Raw genomic sequence first — 19,807 nt, forward strand, 5'->3', positions numbered from 1 at the left:
TCGGAGTGACAGATATAAATCGGAGTGACAGATATAAATCGGAGTGACAGATGTAAATCATGGTGACAGATGTAAATTGGTGTGACGGATATGAATTGGAATGACAGATATAAATCGGGGTGACAGATGTAAATTGGAGTGACAGATATAAGTCGGGGTGACAGATGTAAATCAGGGTGAAAGATGTAAATCGGGGTTACACTTGTAAATCGGAGTGACGGATATAAATCCGTGTGACAGACGTAAATCATGGTGATAGATGTAAATCGTGGTGACAGATGTAAATCGGAGTAACAGACGTAAATCATGGTGATAGATGTAAATCGTGGTGACAGATGTAAATCGGAGTAACAGATGTAAATCATGGTGATAGATGTAAATGGGGGTGATAGATGTAAATCAGGTTGACAGATATAAATCGGGGTGACAGATGTAAATGGTGCTAATAGATGAAATATGGGGTTATAGATGTAAATCGGTGTGACAGATATAATTTGGAGTGACAGATATAAATCGTGGTGTCAGATGTAAATCGGAAAGACGGATATAAATCGGAGTGACAGATATAAATCGTGGTGACAGATGTAAATCGTGGTGACATATATAAATCGTGGTGACAGATGTAAATCGGGGTGACAGATGTAAATCGTGGTGATAGATGTAAATTGGTGTGACAGATATGAATTGGAATGACAGATATAGATCGGGGTGACAGATGCAAATCAGGGTTACACTTGTAAATCGGAGTGACGGATATAAATCCGGGTGACAGATATAAATCGTAGTGACAGACGTAAATCGTGGTGATAGATATAAATCGGGGTGACAGATGTAAATTGTGGTGACAGATGTAAATCGGGGTGTCAAATATAAATCGGGTTGACAGATATAAATCGGGTTGACAGATATAAATCGTAGTGACAGACGTAAATCGTGGTGATAGATATAAATCGGGGTGACAGATGTAAATTGGGGTGACAGATGTAAATCGGGGTGTCAAATATAAATCGGGTTGACAGATATAAATCGTGGTGATACATGTAAATTGGTGTGACGGATATGAATTGGAATGACAGATATAAATCGGGGTGACAGATGTAAATCGTGGTGATAGATGTAAATCGGGGTGACAGATATAAATTGGAGTGACAGATATAAATCGGGGTGACAGATATAAATTGGGGTAAATGGTAAATGGTAAATGGACTTGTACTTCTATGGCGCTTTTCTAGTCATACAGACCACTCAAAGCGATTTACACTACTTGTCACATTCACCCATTCACACACACACTCACTCAACACACTCATACCCCGATAGGCCCATCGGGGGGCAGTTTTGGGGTTCAGTGTCTTGCCCTAGGACACTTTGGCATTTCAGGGGAAGCCTGGAATCGATCCGCCAACTTACCAGTTGAAGGACAACTGCTCTTCCTCCTGAGCTACAGCCGCCAGATGTTACAGATGTAAATTGGAGTGAAAGATATAAATCGGGGTGACAGATATAAATCAAGGTGAAAGATGTAAATCGGAGTGACGGATATAAATCGGGGTGACAGATATAAATCGGAGTGACAGATATAAATCGGAGTGACAGATATAAATCGTGGTGACAGATGTAAATCGCAGTGACATATATAAATCGTGGTGACAGATGTAAATCGGAGTGACAGATATAAATCGGGGTGACAGATATAAATCAAGGTGAAAGATGTAAATCGGAGTGACGGATATAAATCGGGGTGACAGATATAAATCGGAGTGACAGATATAAATCGGAGTGACAGATATAAATCGTGGTGACAGATGTAAATCGCAGTGACATATATAAATCGTGGTGACAGATGTAAATCGGAGTGACGGATATAAATCGTGGTGACAGATGTAAATCGGAGTGACGGATATAAATCGGAGTGACAGATATAAATCGTGGTGACATATATAAATCGGGGTGACAGATGTTAATCGTGGTGATAGATGTAAATTGGAGTGACAGATATAAATCGGGATGACAGATATAAATCAGGGTGAAAGATGTAAATCGGGGTTACACTTGTAAATCGGAGTGACAGATATAAATCGGAGTGACAGATGTAAATCATGGTGACAGATGTAAATTGGTGTGACGAATATGAATTGGAATGACAGATATAAATCGGGGTGACAGATGTAAATTGGAGTGACAGATATAAGTCGGGGTGACAGATGTAAATCGGGGTGAAAGATGTAAATCGGGGTTACACTTGTAAATCGGAGTGACGGATATAAATCCGTGTGACAGACGTAAATCATGGTGATAGATGTAAATCGTGGTGACAGATGTAAATCGGAGTAACAGATGTAAATCATGGTGATAGATGTAAATGGGGGTGATAGATGTAAATCAGGTTGACAGATATAAATCGGGGTGACAGATGTAAATGGTGCTAATAGATGAAATATGGGGTTATAGATGTAAATCGGGGTGACAGCCATAAATCGGGGCGACAGATATAATTTGGAGTGACAGATATAAATCGGGGTGACAGATATAAATCAGGGTGAAAGATGTAAATCGGGGTTACACTTGTAAATCGGAGTGACGGATATAAATCTGGGTGATAGATGTAAATCGGAGTGACATATATAAATCGGGGTGAAAGATGTAAATGGGGTGACAAATGTAAATTGGGGTGACAGATGGAGATCAGGGTGACAAATATAAATTGGGGTGACAGATATAAATCATGGTGACAGATGTCAATCGGGGTGAAAGATATGAATCGGGGTGAAAGATGTAAATTGGAGTGACAGATGTTAATCGTGGTGATAGATGTAAATTTGTGTGACAGATATAAATTGGGGTGACAGATGTAAATTGGGGTGATAGATGTAAATCGGGGTGACAGATATAAATCGGGGTGACAGATATAAATCGGGGTGACAGATATAAATTGGAGTGACAGATATAAATCGGGGTGACAGACATAAATCGTGGTGATAGATATAAATCGGGGTGACAGATGTAAATTGGGGTGACAGATATAAATCGGGGTGACAGATGTAAATCGGGGTGACGGATATAAATCGGGGTGACAGATATAAATTGGAGTGACAGATATAAATTGGGGTGACAGATATAAATCGTGGTGACAGATGTAAATCGGGGTGATAAATGTAAATCGGGGTGGCAGATGTAAATCTGGGTGATAGATGTAAACCGGGGTGACATATATAAATCGGGGTGAAAAATGTAAATCGGGGTGACAGTTGGAAATCAGGGTGACAAATATAAATCGGGGTGACAGATATAAATCATGGTGATAGATGTAAATTTGTGTGACGGATATGAATTGGAGTAACACATATAAATCGGGGTGACAGATGTCAATCGGGGTGAAAGATATGAATCGGGGTGAAAGATGTAAATTGGAGTGACAGATGTAAATCGTGGTGACAGATGTAAATAGGGGTGACAGATGTAAATCGTGGTGACAGATGTAAATCGGGGTGACAGATGTAAACCGGGGTGACAGATGTTAATCGTGGTGATAGATGTAAATCAGGGTGATAGATGTAAATCGTGGTGACAGATATAAATCGTGGTGACAGATGTAAATCGGGGTGACAGATGTAAATCGGGGTGACAGATGTTAATCGTGGTGATAGATGTAAATCAGGGTGATAGATGTAAATCGTGGTGACAGATATAAATCGTGGTGACAGATGTAAATCGGGGTGACAGATGTAAATTGGGGGGATAGATGTAAATCGTGGTGACAGATGTAAATCGTGGTGACAGATGTAAATAGGTGTGACAGATGTAAATCGGGATGATAGATGTCAATCGGGGTGACAGATGTTAATCGTAGTGACAGATGTAAATTGGGGGGATAGATGTAAATCGTGGTGATAGATGTAAATCGGGATGATAGATGTAAATCGGAGTGACAGATATAAATCGGAGTGACAGATGTAAAACGGGGTGATAGATGTAAATCGTGGTGACAGATGTAAATCGTGGTGACAGATGTTAATTGGTGTGATAGATGAAAATCGTGGTGACAGATGTAAATCGTGGTGACAGATGTAAATCGGGGTGACAGATGTAAATCGTGGTGACAGATGTAAATCGTGGTGACAGATGTAAATCGTGGTGACAGATGTAAATCGGGGTTACACATGTAATTCGGAGTGAAAGATATAAATCGGGGTGACAGATGTAAATCGGAGTGACGTATATAAATCGGTGAGACAGATATAAATCCGAGTGATAGATGTAAACCGTGGTGACAGATGTAAATCGGGGTGATAGATGTAAATTGGAGTGACAGATATAAATCGTGGTGACAGATGTAAATCGGGGTGACAGATGTAAATCGGGGTGACAGATGTAAATCGTGGTGATAGATGTAAATCGGGGTGACAGATGTAAATCGGGGTGACAGATGTAAATCGGAGTGACGTATATAAATCGGTGAGACAGATATAAATCCGAGTGATAGATGTAAACCGTGGTGACAGATGTAAATCGTGGTGACAGATGTAAGTCGTGGTGACAGATGTAAATTGGAGTGACAGATATAAATCGTGGTGACAGATATAAATCCGAGTGATAGATGTAAACCGTGGTGACAGATGTAAATCGGGGTGACAGATGTAAGTCGTGGTGACAGATGTAAATTGGAGTGACAGATATAAATCGTGGTGACAGATGTAAATCATGGTGATAGATGTAAATGGGGTGATAGATGTAAATCGTGGTGACAGATGTAAATCGGGGTGACAGATGTAAATGGTGCTAATAGATGAAATATGGGGTTATAGATGTAAATCGGGGTGACAGCCATAAATCGGGGCGACAGATATAATTTGGAGTGACAGATATAAATCGGGGTGACAGATATAAATCAGGGTGAAAGATGTAAATCGGGGTTACACTTGTAAATCGGAGTGACGGATATAAATCTGGGTGATAGATGTAAATCGGAGTGACAGATATAAATCGGGGTGAAAGATGTAAATGGGGTGACAAATGTAAATTGGGGTGACAGATGGAGATCAGGAGTGACAGATGTAAATCGGGGTGACAGATGTAAATCGGAGTGACGTATATAAATCGGTGAGACAGATATAAATCCGAGTGATAGATGTAAACCGTGGTGACAGATGTAAATCGTGGTGACAGATGTAAATTGGGGTGACAGATGTAAATCGTGGTGACAGATGTAAATCGGGGTGATAGATGTAAATCGGGGTGACAGATGTAAATCGTGGTGACAGATGTAAATCGGGGTGACAGATGTAAATCGGGGTGATAGATGTAAATCGGGGTGATAGATGTAAATCGGGGTGACAGATGTAAATCGGGGTGATAGATGTAAATGGGAGTGACAGATATAAATCGTGGTGACAGATGTAAATCGGGGTGACAGATGTAAATCGGGGTGATAGATGTAAATCGGGGTGACAGATGTAAATCGGGGTGATAGATGTAAATGGGAGTGACAGATATAAATCGTGGTGACAGATGTAAATCATGGTGATAGATGTAAATGGGGTGATAGATGTAAATCGTGGTGACAGATGTAAATCGGGGTGACAGATGTAAATGGTGCTAATAGATGAAATATGGGGTTATAGATGTAAATCGGGGTGACAGCCATAAATCGGGGCGACAGATATAATTTGGAGTGACAGATATAAATCGGGGTGACAGATATAAATCAGGGTGAAAGATGTAAATCGGGGTTACACTTGTAAATCGGAGTGACGGATATAAATCTGGGTGATAGATGTAAATCGGAGTGACATATATAAATCGGGGTGAAAGATGTAAATGGGGTGACAAATGTAAATTGGGGTGACAGATGGAGATCAGGAGTGACAGATGTAAATCGGGGTGACAGATGTAAATCGGAGTGACGTATATAAATCGGTGAGACAGATATAAATCCGAGTGATAGATGTAAACCGTGGTGACAGATGTAAATCGTGGTGACAGATGTAAATTGGGGTGACAGATGTAAATCGTGGTGACAGATGTAAATCGGGGTGATAGATGTAAATCGGGGTGACAGATGTAAATCGTGGTGACAGATGTAAATCGGGGTGACAGATGTAAATCGGGGTGATAGATGTAAATCGGGGTGATAGATGTAAATCGGGGTGACAGATGTAAATCGGGGTGATAGATGTAAATGGGAGTGACAGATATAAATCGTGGTGACAGATGTAAATCGGGGTGACAGATGTAAATCGGGGTGATAGATGTAAATCGGGGTGACAGATGTAAATCGGGGTGATAGATGTAAATGGGAGTGACAGATATAAATCGTGGTGACAGATGTAAATCGGGGTGACAGATGTAAATCGTGGTGACAGATGTAAATCGGGGTGACAGATGTAAATTGGAGTGACAGATATAAATCGTGGTGACAGATGTAAATCGGGGTGACAGATGTAAATTGGAGTGACAGATATAAATCGTGGTGACAGATGTAAATCGGGGTGACAGATGTAAATTGGAGTGACAGATATAAATCGTGGTGACAGATGTAAATCGGGGTGACAGATGTAAATTGGAGTGACAGATATAAATCGTGGTGACAGATGTAAATCGGGGTGATAGATGTAAATCGGGGTGACAGATGTAAATCGTGGTGACAGATGTAAATCGGGGTGACAGATGTAAATTGGAGTGACAGATGTAAATCGGGGTGACAGATGTAAATCGGGGTGACAGATGTAAATTGGAGTGACAGATATAAATCGTGGTGACAGATATAAATCGTGGTGACAGATGTAAATCGGGGTGACAGATGTAAATCGGGGTGACAGATGTAAATCGGGGTGACAGATGTAAATCGGGGTGACAGATGTAAATTGGAGTGACAGATATAAATCGTGGTGACAGATATAAATCGTGGTGACAGATATAAATCGTGGTGACAGATGTAAATCGGGGTGACAGATGTAAATTGGAGTGACAGATATAAATCGTGGTGACAGATGTAAATCGGGGTGACAGATGTAAATTGGAGTGACAGATATAAATCGTGGTGACAGATGTAAATCGGGGTGACAGATGTAAATCGGAGTGACAGATATAAATCGTGGTGACAGATGTAAATCGTGGTGACAGATGTAAATCGGGGTGACAGATGTAAATCGTGGTGACAGATGTAAATCGGGGTGACAGATGTAAATTGGAGTGACAGATATAAATCGTGGTGACAGATGTAAATCGGGGTGATAGATGTAAATCGGGGTGACAGATGTAAATCGTGGTGACAGATGTAAATCGGGGTGACAGATGTAAATTGGGGTGACAGATGTAAATCGGGGTGACAGATGTAAATCGGGGTGACAGATATAAATCGTGGTGACAGATATAAATCGTGGTGACAGATGTAAATCGGGGTGACAGATGTAAATCGGGGTGACAGATGTAAATTGGAGTGACAGATATAAATCGTGGTGACAGATATAAATCGTGGTGACAGATGTAAATCGTGGTGACAGATGTAAATCGGGGTGACAGATGTAAATTGGAGTGACAGATATAAATCGTGGTGACAGATATAAATCGTGGTGACAGATATAAATCGTGGTGACAGATGTAAATCGGGGTGACAGATGTAAATTGGAGTGACAGATATAAATCGTGGTGACAGATGTAAATCGTGGTGACAGATGTAAATCGGGGTGACAGATGTAAATTGGAGTGACAGATATAAATCGTGGTGACAGATGTAAATCGGGGTGACAGATGTAAATTGGAGTGACAGATATAAATCGTGGTGACAGATGTAAATCGGGGTGACAGATGTAAATTGGAGTGACAGATATAAATCGTGGTGACAGATGTAAATCGGGGTGACAGATGTAAATTGGAGTGACAGATATAAATCGTGGTGACAGATGTAAATCGGGGTGACAGATGTAAATCGGAGTGACAGATATAAATCGTGGTGACAGATGTAAATCGTGGTGACAGATGTAAATCGGGGTGACAGATGTAAATTGGAGTGACAGATATAAATCGTGGTGACAGATGTAAATCGGGGTGACAGGTAAAATCAGCATTCGCCAGTGAAACTGACGGTTCCTCTCTGGACTGCATGTTTATTTTCTGAAACAGGTCAGGATGCCGTCAGCGGCTGCAGGAAGCAGGAAGGTCCTCTGGGATGGAAGGTTGACCTGCTTCACAGCTGGGATACTTCACGCATCGTCAGAGGCAGAAAACTAATGTGCTAAAGCCAGAAGTGGAAGACTGGCGTCCTCCAGCATCTCCTCTCCTCATCTGGCTTCATCCTAATGGTCATGTGAGGATCCTGACTCAGATCTGAGCCAGAACCTGAGGCAGGCTGTGTGTGGTGTAACCTTGTGCAGCGTGATTAGGCCTTCCTGCGAGCTTGGATCAGTGGAGATCCTGAAGATTCCTAGTCCGTCTCCATCGAGGATCCTGTAGTCCACCTCAGCGTTGGGACCCAGATCAACATCCACAGCTCTGACTTTTGCGACCACAGATGACACAAGAACCGACTCTGGAACTGTGAACTGATAACTCTCTGCAGAGGACATGGACACTGGCTTAGGATCTGGTTGGTGATCTCCTGATCATCTAACTGATTGCATGGCCATGCCATTTGCATGATGCTATCAGTGAAGCAAGGAGTTCAGACTCACTACGAGGGAAGAGAGGCGGGTTGTCATTGACGTCTGTCAGAGTCACCAGGATGGACGTGGTCCCAGATAAGCCCCCCATCTGACCCATCATATCTTTGGCCTGGATCACTACTATGTAGCGATCCTGAGCCTCTCGATCCAGGTCAGGTAAAGCTGTCCGCACCACACCTGAACGACAGGTTAAAGATCCAGAATGATGACATTACAGAAATACCATACAAGTTACCACCGGCGTATCGACTGTACCAATCCAGTCAGACGTGACTGACCAATCAGAGAACACTTCAGATACAGAACCCACCCCTGAAGCTTCAGAAACAGTTCAGAGGGCATGTATTTGGACCATGCATGGTCTATTTTCATGGGATGAAGACTCACTCCCACTCTGGTTTGGCTCAAACAACTGGATAAAAACTGGAATCTGATAGTAGTCTATACATTCTGCAATCATGAACAATAAGAAATATAGTTAGACCCCTCAGTTTACTGTAAATCTGTAAAAACTCTGACGAATCCAAACGTTTGGGCCCAAATGGAGTTTTTCATTTCTTATATTCCGTAAACTTCTTCTCCCGACTCCCCTCCTCCCCCTCCAGCAGCACATACCTGATAGCAACACCCTGCATATAAACAGCGTGTTAGGATGAAAATACAAAGTAGTGAAGAAGAAACTCGGAAGGCAAACTTGGCTGAGAAAATGCAGGAAGGATTTCCCGACCCGGCTCGGTTTATTTGCCTCCTCCTGCTAAACAGCCGAGAAAGAGAAAATCGTTGGTGGAAAAAGCTGCGAATAAAAAAAGCCTCTGATCACGCAAGGAGCAGAACCAGAGGGGGAGGAGCCAATATAAGACGAGGGGCCAAGACAGGGCACCACTTTCACATCTTGCCAACTCCCCAACTTTACTTAATCCAGCTTTAATGCAGAATTTTGATGATCAAGTTGGGATCAGAACTCAATCAGGACAGGATTAGGAGCCTGATTTTTAACCCTGCGTATCAACGATACCTCCAGACGGCGTCCGTACTGAAACCAGGGGAACCTTCCAGGTTTCTACAGCAGCCCATCCCACGCCGGTTTCCTTCATAAATCAGGATCAACAGGAAGTTTAACACGGTGAAGGAACATCTGGCCACGCCCACATGTTGGCCATAAAATGTCAGGCCGACACCCTGATAAATATTAATTGCTGTGTCTCCTGTTGGACGCGCTGACGTTGTGGTAACGTATTGTGTCATTTCCTGTTTTCCTAGCGTGTGTCACTGCGGATTGCTACGAGCCGTTGGCTCCTTTAACTTCTTTCTAACTTCTATTTATTGTTAACCAACCACTCACTTTAGCGCACAATATCTTCCCAAACCACTGTTCTATACATTGCATTTATTTTTGGGATCTTTGGCTTTCTGTTTACTGACTTAAACAGCTCAAGCACTCGGTTTTAGCATGGCTGCTAGCTCTCTTCCCACACCCCGGTCCCCTGCCTTTTCTTGCTCGGTGTGTCTGATGTTTAGCTACTCCTCCGCCTCCTTTAGTGATAACGGTAGGTGTATTAAGTGTAGCAGCTTGGCAGCCTTGGAGGCGAGGCTCTGTGAGTTAGAAGCCCAGCTCCGCACTCAGTTAGGGAAGCAGTTAGTCAGCAAGCCCCCATTAGCCAGTGCAGAGCTACCAGCCAGGGCAGCTAGCCCACCTAGCCGTCCCTCAGCAGTTCCCGCGCAGCCGGGAGCCGAGGCGGGCTGGACGACGGTCAGGCGGAAGCGTAGCCCCAAACCAAAACCCACTGGCCACCACCGACCTGTTCACGTTTCTAACAGATTTTCCCCGCTCGGCGACACACCCACTGAGGCAGAAACCCTGATTATAGGTAGTTCCATAGTCAGAAACGTGGCTCTAGAGACACCGGGGACCATAGTCAGATGCATTCCTGGGGCCAGAGCGGGCCACGTCGAATCGTATTTGAAACTGCTGGCTAAGGCTAAACGTAAATACCGTAAGATTGTAATTCACGTCGGCGGTAACGACACCCGGTTACGCCAATCGGAGGTCACTAAAATGAATGTTGCTTCGGTGTGTAACTTTGCCAAGAGCATGTCGGACTCCGTAGTTTTCTCTGGTCCCTTGCCAAATTTAATCAGCGATGACATGTTTAGCCGCATGTCATCCTTCAACCGCTGGTTGTCTAGGTGGTGTCCCGATAACAACGTGGGTTTTATAGATAATTGGAGCGCTTTTTGGGGAAAGCCTGGTCTTATTAGGAGAGATGGCATCCATCCCACGTTGGATGGAGCCGCTCTCTTATCTAGCAATATGGACTCTTTTATTAGTCAGCTAAATTGACAACTCAGGGTTGGGACCAGGAGGCAGAATTGTAGTCCTACACACTTTTCTGCAGCTTCCCACCTGCCGCCGCCCACCCAAAACCCCATTCCGACCTTATACAACTTCCCAGCAGTAAGAATTAAACAACACAAAAACACTTCTGGGGTTAATCATGAAAACCTCATAAAAATAAAAACAATGGATCTAATAAAATCTGAAAATTAGGCAATAAAGTGTGGCCTACTGAATATCAGATCCCTCCCAAATAAGTCTTTATTAGTCAATGACTTGATAGGTGATCACCACATTGATTTATTCTGTCTTACGGAAACCTGGTTACAGCAAGAGGATTATGTTAGTATTAATGAAGCTACGCCAGCTAACTATTTAAACTTTCACATTCCTAGAACTACAGGCAGAGGAGGAGGTGTTGCAGCTATTTTTAAGTCAGAATTATTAATTAGTCCTAAGCACAAAACTAACTATAAATCCTTTGAATTCCTGACATTAAATTTATCTCATCCAAAATGGAATTGAGAGAAACCGCTCCTTTTAGCATTAGTGTATCGCCCACCTGGACCTTACTCCGAGTTTCTGACCGAATTCTCTGATCTCTTGTCTGAGTTAGTGCTGACTACTGATAAGGTCATTGTACTAGGTGATTTTAATATTCATGTTGACCATGAAAATGATAGTTTAAACATTTCCTTTAGCTCTATTCTAAACTCGGTTGGGTTTTCACAAAATGTCAATGGAGCCACTCACTCTCATGGTCATACTCTTGATCTGGTTCTAACATCTGGTATTGAGACTGATAAGCTCAAAGTATTTCCTCAAAACCCTGTCTTGTCCGATCACTTCTTATTAACCTTTGAATTCACTTTATTTGATTACTCACTGACCAAAAATAAATTCTACTATAGTAGATGTTTATCAGACAATAATATTACAAAATTTAAACAATCAATTGAATCAATTTTTTCCCCTCTACCATGTGTTAGCATGACTGAGAGTCCCCCTTTAAGCCTTACTCCTGCTCAGATTGATCAACATGCTGATACTATAACAGCTTCAATGCATACAACCTTGGATAATGTTGCCCCCCTAAAGAAGAAGAAATTAGGTAAGATTATGAAGGCGCCCTGGTTTAATTCCCAGCTTCGAGCTCTAAAACAGGCGTCAAGGCGTTTGGAAAACAGATGGCGTTCATCAGGACTAGAGGAGTCTCACTTAACCTGGAAAGAAAGTTTAATCGTATACAAAAAAGTCTTACGTATGGCAAGAACAGCTTATTATTCATCATTGATAGAGGAAAACAAAAACAACCCTCGGTTTCTTTTCAGCACTGTAGCCAGGCTTACTAGGAGCCGGAGCGCTGTGGAGCCATGTATTCCTTTCTCACTTAGCTGTGATGATTTCATGTATTTTTTCAGGAATAAAATTGACACTAATAGAGATCAAATTCACAATATTCTTCCTTCTACCTATAATGTTGAGCCTGTTGTGGTCTCTGAAGCATCCTTAGAACCAGGATCTGACTTGTGTCTAAATAGTTTCTGTCCTGTCCAACCCTCTGAATTAACTAAAATAATAGCTTCATCTAAACCATCCACCTGTATCTTAGACCCTCTCCCAACGAGCCTCTTTAAGGACATTTTCCCTTTAATTAATACATCACTACTAAATCTTATCAATATGTCTTTAGTGACAGGATATGTACCACAATCATTTAAAACTGCTGTAATCAAGCCTTTACTTAAAAAGCAATCTCTGGATCCAGAGGTGATAGCAAATTATAGACCTATATCTAACCTCCCGTTTATGTCCAAAATTCTGGAGAAAATAGTTTCAGCTCAGCTACATGCCCACCTGAGCAGAAATAATTTATGCGAGGAGTTTCAGTCAGGATTTAGAGCTCATCATAGTACTGAGACAGCATTGGTGAAAGTTACTAATGACCTTCTTATGGCCTCAGACAAAGGACTTGTGTCCGTACTTATCTTGCTTGATCTTAGTGCTGCATTTGATACAGTCGATCATAACATTCTGTTACAGAGACTAGAACAGGTGGTTGGAATTACAGGTACAGCGTTAAGCTGGTTTAAATCATATTTATCTGATAGACTTCAGTTCGTTCATGTAAATGACAAGTCCTCCTCACAAACTACAGTAAGTCATGGAGTTCCTCAAGGTTCTGTACTTGGACCAATACTCTTCACGCTATATATGCTCCCTTTAGGCAAAATTATTAGACAGCATGGAATAAACTTTCATTGTTATGCAGATGATACTCAAATATGTAATGAGTTACCCTGAGGATCCTTAATACAGCCACACACAGGGAGTTCTGGACAAATGACCAGTTTATTGGTGGAGGAGTATGAATAGAAGATCAGTCCAGGGGAATGGTCTGCAGAAGAAACCAGGCAACAGCTGGGAGGTAAACAGGATGGCAAAATACTCATCCAGGCAAAGACAAGGCTCAGAGATCCAATGACAGGCAGGGTCGGTAACCAGAAGATCCGAAAGGTAGCGGTATCCGTCGACGGCAAGGCAAGGAGGGTAATGCAGGGGCATGAAGCAGAGGGTCGGCAACTGAGGAACAATCCGTAGACCGCTGGAACAAAACTAGACATAGGTCTGATTATTATCTGGCAGAAAAGGAGGGATTGGAGGGAGCTTAAGTAGGCAGTGAGAGAAAAAGAAACCAGGTGAACTGAATGAGGTAGCAGAGGCAATTAGGAAGCCAGCAGGTGGATCGAGTTATCAATGATGAGCGCCAGGAGATCAGGGTGGCAAAAACATGACAAAATATACTTATCCTTTAAACCAGATGAAACAAATCAGCCCAATAGGCTACAAAATTGTCTCATAGACATAAAGACTTGGATGTCTAGAAATTTTCTCCTCTTAAACTCAGATAAGACTGAAGTAATTCTCGTTGGATCTGAAAAACTCAGAGCTAAATTTTCTGGTTTTGTAATGAACCTGGATGGCATTACTTTAGCTTCCAGTGCTACAGTGAGAAACCTTGGAGTAATATTTGACCCTGACCTGTCCTTTGGCCCACATATTAAGCAGGTTACTAAAACAGCCTTGTTTCATTTACGTAATAAAGCCAAAGTTAGGGACATTCTGTCTCAGAGTGATGCAGAAAAACTGGTTCACGCTTTTGTTACTTCGAGACTAGATTACTGTAACTCTCTATTACTGGGCTGTCCTAAATATGCCCTGAAAAGCCTTCAGCTGATCCAGAATTCTGCAGCCAGAGTCCTGACCAGAACCAGCAGGAGAGATCATATTTCTCCAGTTTTAGCCTCTCTTCATTGGCTGCCTGTTGAATCTAGAATAGAATTTAAAATCCTTCTCCTTACATATAAAGCCCTCCACAGCCAGGCGCCACTATATATCAAAGACCTCATAGTTCCTTATATACCAAGCAGAGTACTTCGTTCGCAGACTGCAGGCTTACTTGTGGTTCCTAGAGTCTCAAAGAGCCGAGCAGGAGGCAGAGCCTTTGGTTATCAGGCCCCTCTCTTATGGAATAAGCTCCCAGTTAGTGTTAGGGAAGCAGACACCCTCCCCACCTTTAAGACTGGGCTGAAGACTTATCTTTTTGATAAGTCCTATAGCTAGGGATGGTTAGCATCCCTTAGTTATGCTGCTATAGGTTTAGACTGCTGAGGGACATTTCCTGATACACTGAGCTTCTTTCTTTTTCTCTTTATCTCCCCCCCCCCCCCATAACAGTGTAGCATCATTAACATGTATGTCTCCTGTCATTATGTTTTCCCCTCTGTCTGTAAAGCGTCTTGAGATGGCATTGCCGTGATTTGACGCTATATAAATAAAGTTGAATTGAATTGAATTGAATTAATCCATCTCATTTCCATGATGGTTCTGCAGGAAAAAAGAGGAATTTTCTGGAAAATGAGGAAGAAATTCTAACAGATAAAGCTGTAAAATGTAAAAGTATTTTATCTGGTGGAGACAGGATGGACATCACCACCACCAGAAAGACAGAGGAGGTCAGCAGGGGACAGATGCTGTCAGCGTCTCATCAGACCACCGGACTTATCCAGAAAGGACAAATAAAGTGGTCAGACAGTAAAATGTAGGGAGAGAGGACATCTTGGTCCACCTTGTCCCCCCAGCAGGCGTGTCCTGGCAGAGGAGGAGGTGCAGGAGACGGAGACATAAAGACAGAAATGAGACTAAACTTATGAATAAATGAGAATTGTCCACCTCTGATGTGTTGCATCACTTCTAGACGTTTGGCAGCAGTTTGGTTCCAACATGATGGTTGGAGGTCGGGGACAACAGCGCTGGTCGCAGCTGAACGGGACACGTTACCATTTAGTAGCATGTTATGTAGCGTCTCCACTATCTGCAGACATCTGCAGCTGTACAACAGGTTTCCTCCTGGGCATGGAGGCACCTCCACCTGCCTCCATCTGCCCGATGGCCGCTACACCACGTCTGGCTGTGGAGAACATCGTTCTGTTCCTCTGCTCTGGGTTGGGAAAAGGAGCGGACCCGACCTGTCAGTCCCTTCCCTTTGGAAGGTGCCGGACTGGAGTCCAGAGTCTCCATGTTCCATGTCCACCAGCAGGGACAGATAAGCCACATTGGGGAGCATTTTATATCCAACCATCACTTCATGTTCTGAAGTGCAACTGGACCAAGAAAGAAGTGAACTCCATGCAACAAATTTCCCATCAAAGTCAGCAATAGAAAAGGAGGATAATATCAAGCCAAGTGACAGTGTTTCAAATATTGGAAGCTATAAAACCTCTTCATCAAGATCTTCAACATCTTCAACTCATGGTGGCTGAAGCTGAGTTGGCAGCTTTAACCATTAAGCAGACACTTCTGAATGAAAAACATGCACTTGAAGAAGAGGAAGATTGACTGCGCAAAAGAAAGGAAAAGCTACAACTGGATGCTGAAATAGCTGAAAAAATGGCGAAACTTAATGTCTTTAAAACTCAAAGCACAATAAGCAGGAAAGGATCATCAAAGGTTTCAGATGGAATGAAAAGGAACAAGTGAAACAGCCACTCAATGCCAACGCAAATGAATTTATCCCTCTCCTTCGTCCAAATCAAAGTACAGCAACTAATGTTGAAATGAATCTTGGAGCAAAACAGAAAAGCAAACAAGAACCAGTGAGGACTGAATTTCCTTCAAATAATCATCCTCATTCATATTCTGCAATTCATCCAATCTCACCTGATCAACATGGACAAAATACATTTCATACAGATGCTGTAGCACAGCTGGAACCACAAGGTGATGTCATTGGAGTCATGAGGAAACAAAATGAAATAACACTCTTGATCCAACAGCAAGGACTTTCAGTGCTTCCAAAAAGAGAAATTCCAATGTTTGATGGAGATGCACTTCATTATCATTCATTTATTAAAGCTTTTGAGAATTGAGTTGAATACAACACCAACAACATCTGTGATCGTTTATATTTTCTGGAACAACATACAAAAGGCCATGCAAAGGAATTGGTAAGGAGCTGTCAACACATAAACCCAGATCGTGGCTATTTCAAAGCAAAATCGTTGTTAAAGGAACACTATGGCAACGAACAGAAGGTGGCAGCCGCTTATATGGACAAAGCTCTTTCATGGCCTCAGATAAAAACAGAGGATGTAAAAGCTCTTCAGAACTACAGTCTCTTCCTCAGAGGATGCGGTAATGCTATGGAGGACGTGCAGTATCTTCACGACTTGGACATGCCATCCAACATGGTTAACATCATTAAAAAACTTCCATATAAATTCAGAGACGGATGGAGGAGTCACGTCTGTGAACTACAGGAGAAACACCAAAGAAGAGCCAAATTTACAGACATTGCAGACTTCATTGAAAAACAAATAAGGATTCTGACAGATCCTGTGTTCGGTGATATACAAGATTGTCCTTCTTCATCACCAACTAAAGGAATGAATAAACCTAAATTCCAGAATCGACCAGGAAATAGAGGAACTAGCTTTGCCACCAGTGTGCAACCTGTGGAGAACAAATCTCAGTCTGTGAAAAGGGAAAAGGAGACCAGTCAAAGTGGAAGAAAAATGTGCATTTGTTGTGGAGGAGGACACCTGCTGGATGTATGTGCACAGTTGGGAAGAATGGCACACGAGAAGAAGATAACCTTCTTAAAGGGAAATGGCATCTGTTTTGGCTGTTTGTGTATAGGACACATCAGTAAAGATTGTCGCAAAAGGATTTCCTGTTCCAAGTGTAGCCGGAAGCATCCAACTATCCTCCATAAAGAATATGCAATATTGGAACAGACTGATGGGAACACACAGCCACATGTGGACGTTGATGTCAAGTGGTCTTCCAGGGGCTGGAGACCAGGAATGTAAACTGCCTATTGTACCAGTCCAAGTAAAGTCAAAGAAAGGGAACAAAATTATAACAACATACGCCTTTTTGGACCAGGGGAGTACAGCAGTTTTTGCACTGAAGGCCTGATGCACAAGCTACATCTAGTGGGAAGGAAAGGAAATATTCTCCTTAGAACCATGGGACAAGAAAGAGTTGTGAGCAGTAACACAGTGTTGGGACTGGACGTAGCAGCACTTGTCGGAGATGAGTTTCTGGAGCTGCCAAAGGTCTACATGCAGGAATCCATGCCTGTTCATCCAGGAAATATAACAACAAAAGAGGGTATTAAGAAATGGCCACATCTAAAACACATCAATTTGCCTCAAACCAATGCAGGAATTGAACTTCTAATTGGAACTAATATCCCCAGGGCTCTGGAACCATTAGAGGTGGTGTGCAGTGTTGATGGTGGACCATATACTGTAAGGACTAGACTGGGCTGGACAGTCAATGGACCACTTTCTGGAGACTGTGGAAAGACCATTAATCAGGACAAACCATGCATAACAGTCAATAGAGTTTCTGTTGCAAATTTGGATGAGCTTTGGCAGCAACAGTTTAAAAATGACTTTCCAGAAAGCAGAATTGATGAGCAGCCTGGAATGTCAAGAGAAGATCAGAGATTTCTGGAACTCGTCACAAAATCTGCCAGACAGGTGAATGGACATTTCCAGATTGCATTACCTTTACGGAATTCTCCCATCAATATGCCTAATAACAAAAAGGTTGTTCAACAACGTTTAAGCCTTCTGAAAAGGAGGTTTCAGAGGGATGCACTATTTTGTTCTGAATACATCACATTCATGAATGATCTTTTGGCTAAAGGTTATGCAGAGAAGGTGCCTGATGAAGAGCTGGATCGTAGTGATGGCAAAGTGTGGTATATACCACACCATGGTGTTTACCATCCCACCAAAGGAAAAATCAGGGTCATGTTTGACTGTGGAGCTAGTTACCAGGGTACCTCTTTGAACACCCAACTTCTACAGGGACCTGATCTCACTAGTTCACTAATAGGAGTCATCACACGATTCAGGAAGGAGCCTGTTGTCATCATGGGTGATATTGAGTCGATGTTCCATCAAGTTTTGGTCCCACCCAATGATGCAGATCTGTTGAGGTTCCTATGGTGGCCAAAGGGTGATGTGGAACAACCACCATCTGAGTATCGGATGAGAGTACATCTGTTTGGTGCAACATCATCACCTAGTTGTGCTAACTTCGCACTCAGAAAGTGTGCTGAGGACTTTGGACATCTCTACAGTGAGGAAACTGTGAATAAACTATTGCACTATTTTTATGTAGATGATTGTCTTGCATCAGTAGCAAAAGAGGAGGAAGCAGTTTCATTATGTCAAGAGTTGGTCTCTCTGTGCTCTAAGGGAGGATTTTCTTTAACCAAGTGGATGAGCAACACACCTGAAGTGCTGAAAGACATCCCAGAAAGCCACAAAGCTAAAGGTATGGAGGAGCTGAACATGGAGCTGGATTTACCTGTCTTAGAGAGAGTTCTGGGTGTGCAATGGAGCATAAACTCAGACTCCTTCACGTTCAAGATCGCACTGAAAGACAGACCACTTACCAGAAGGGGAATCCTCTCAATCATCGGTTCTATCTATGATCCTCTTGGGATGCTGAGCCCTGTGGTTTTAACTGCCAAGAAGATCTTAAGAGACTTGTGCAGGACGGATATTGGCTGGGATGACATTGTGCCAGAACCATTCTGTGAAAGATGGCTGAAATGGCTGCAGCAGCTCCACTCATTGGACAGGTTTGAGGTCAGTAGATGTCTGAAACCTGCAGGATTTGGAGAAATCACGAGAGCCCAGTTGCATCATTTCTGTGACGCCAGTGAAGATGGGTATGGGACAGTGACGTATTTGCTGTCTGAGAACTATTGCTCAAAGCTACACTGTGCATTTGTGATGGGAAAGGCTCGTGTTGCTCCTCTCAAGTCGGTCACAATCCCCAGAATGGAGCTCATTGCTGCAACAATGGCCAGCCGACTTGATGTGCTCTGGAAGAAAGAGTTAGAAATGGACCTTATGAGCTCTGTCTTCTGGACAGACAGTGCTTCTGTTCTAAAATACATCAGGAATGAGACTTCACGGTTCAAGGTCTTTGTGGCAAACCGGGTCTCACAGATCCTAAAGGTCTCATCTGCTGCACAATGGAGATATGTGGACACTGCAAGTAATCCAGCAGATATAGCCTCAAGAGGTGTGAAAGTGGACACATTCATGAGTGATACCATGAGGTTGTCAGGACCTCAGTTTCTTCAACATTCTGAGTGAGTGGCCTGTCAATCCAGACTACATCCATCAGCTGCCCCCAGATGATCCTGAGGTAAAAACAGTTGGCGCACTGAATGTTGTGCAGACTGAAGAAGATCCTGTGACACGCCTGTTTGAGTACTTTT

At 42.7% G+C, this 19,807-nt stretch overlaps 1 protein-coding gene across 1 annotated transcript in view; it reads right to left on the reverse strand.

Moving 5' to 3' along the window:
• LOC306758063 (cadherin-7-like) overlaps positions 1–19,807 on the reverse strand; it is a gene marked incomplete at both ends in the record, with an annotated part of 85,140 nt that overhangs the window by 59,194 nt on the left and 6,139 nt on the right. Inside the window, 2 exons of the mRNA XM_079243279.1 lie at positions 8,364–8,551; positions 8,670–8,837. Of these exons, the coding sequence (XP_079099405.1) occupies positions 8,364–8,551; positions 8,670–8,837 (356 nt within the window). The remainder of the gene's footprint in view (positions 1–8,363; positions 8,552–8,669; positions 8,838–19,807) is intronic.

The sequence above is a fragment of the Telmatherina bonti genome, assembly GCF_933228915.1.
Source record: "Telmatherina bonti genome assembly, chromosome: 7".
NCBI classification, from domain to species: Eukaryota; Metazoa; Chordata; class Actinopteri; order Atheriniformes; family Telmatherinidae; genus Telmatherina; species Telmatherina bonti.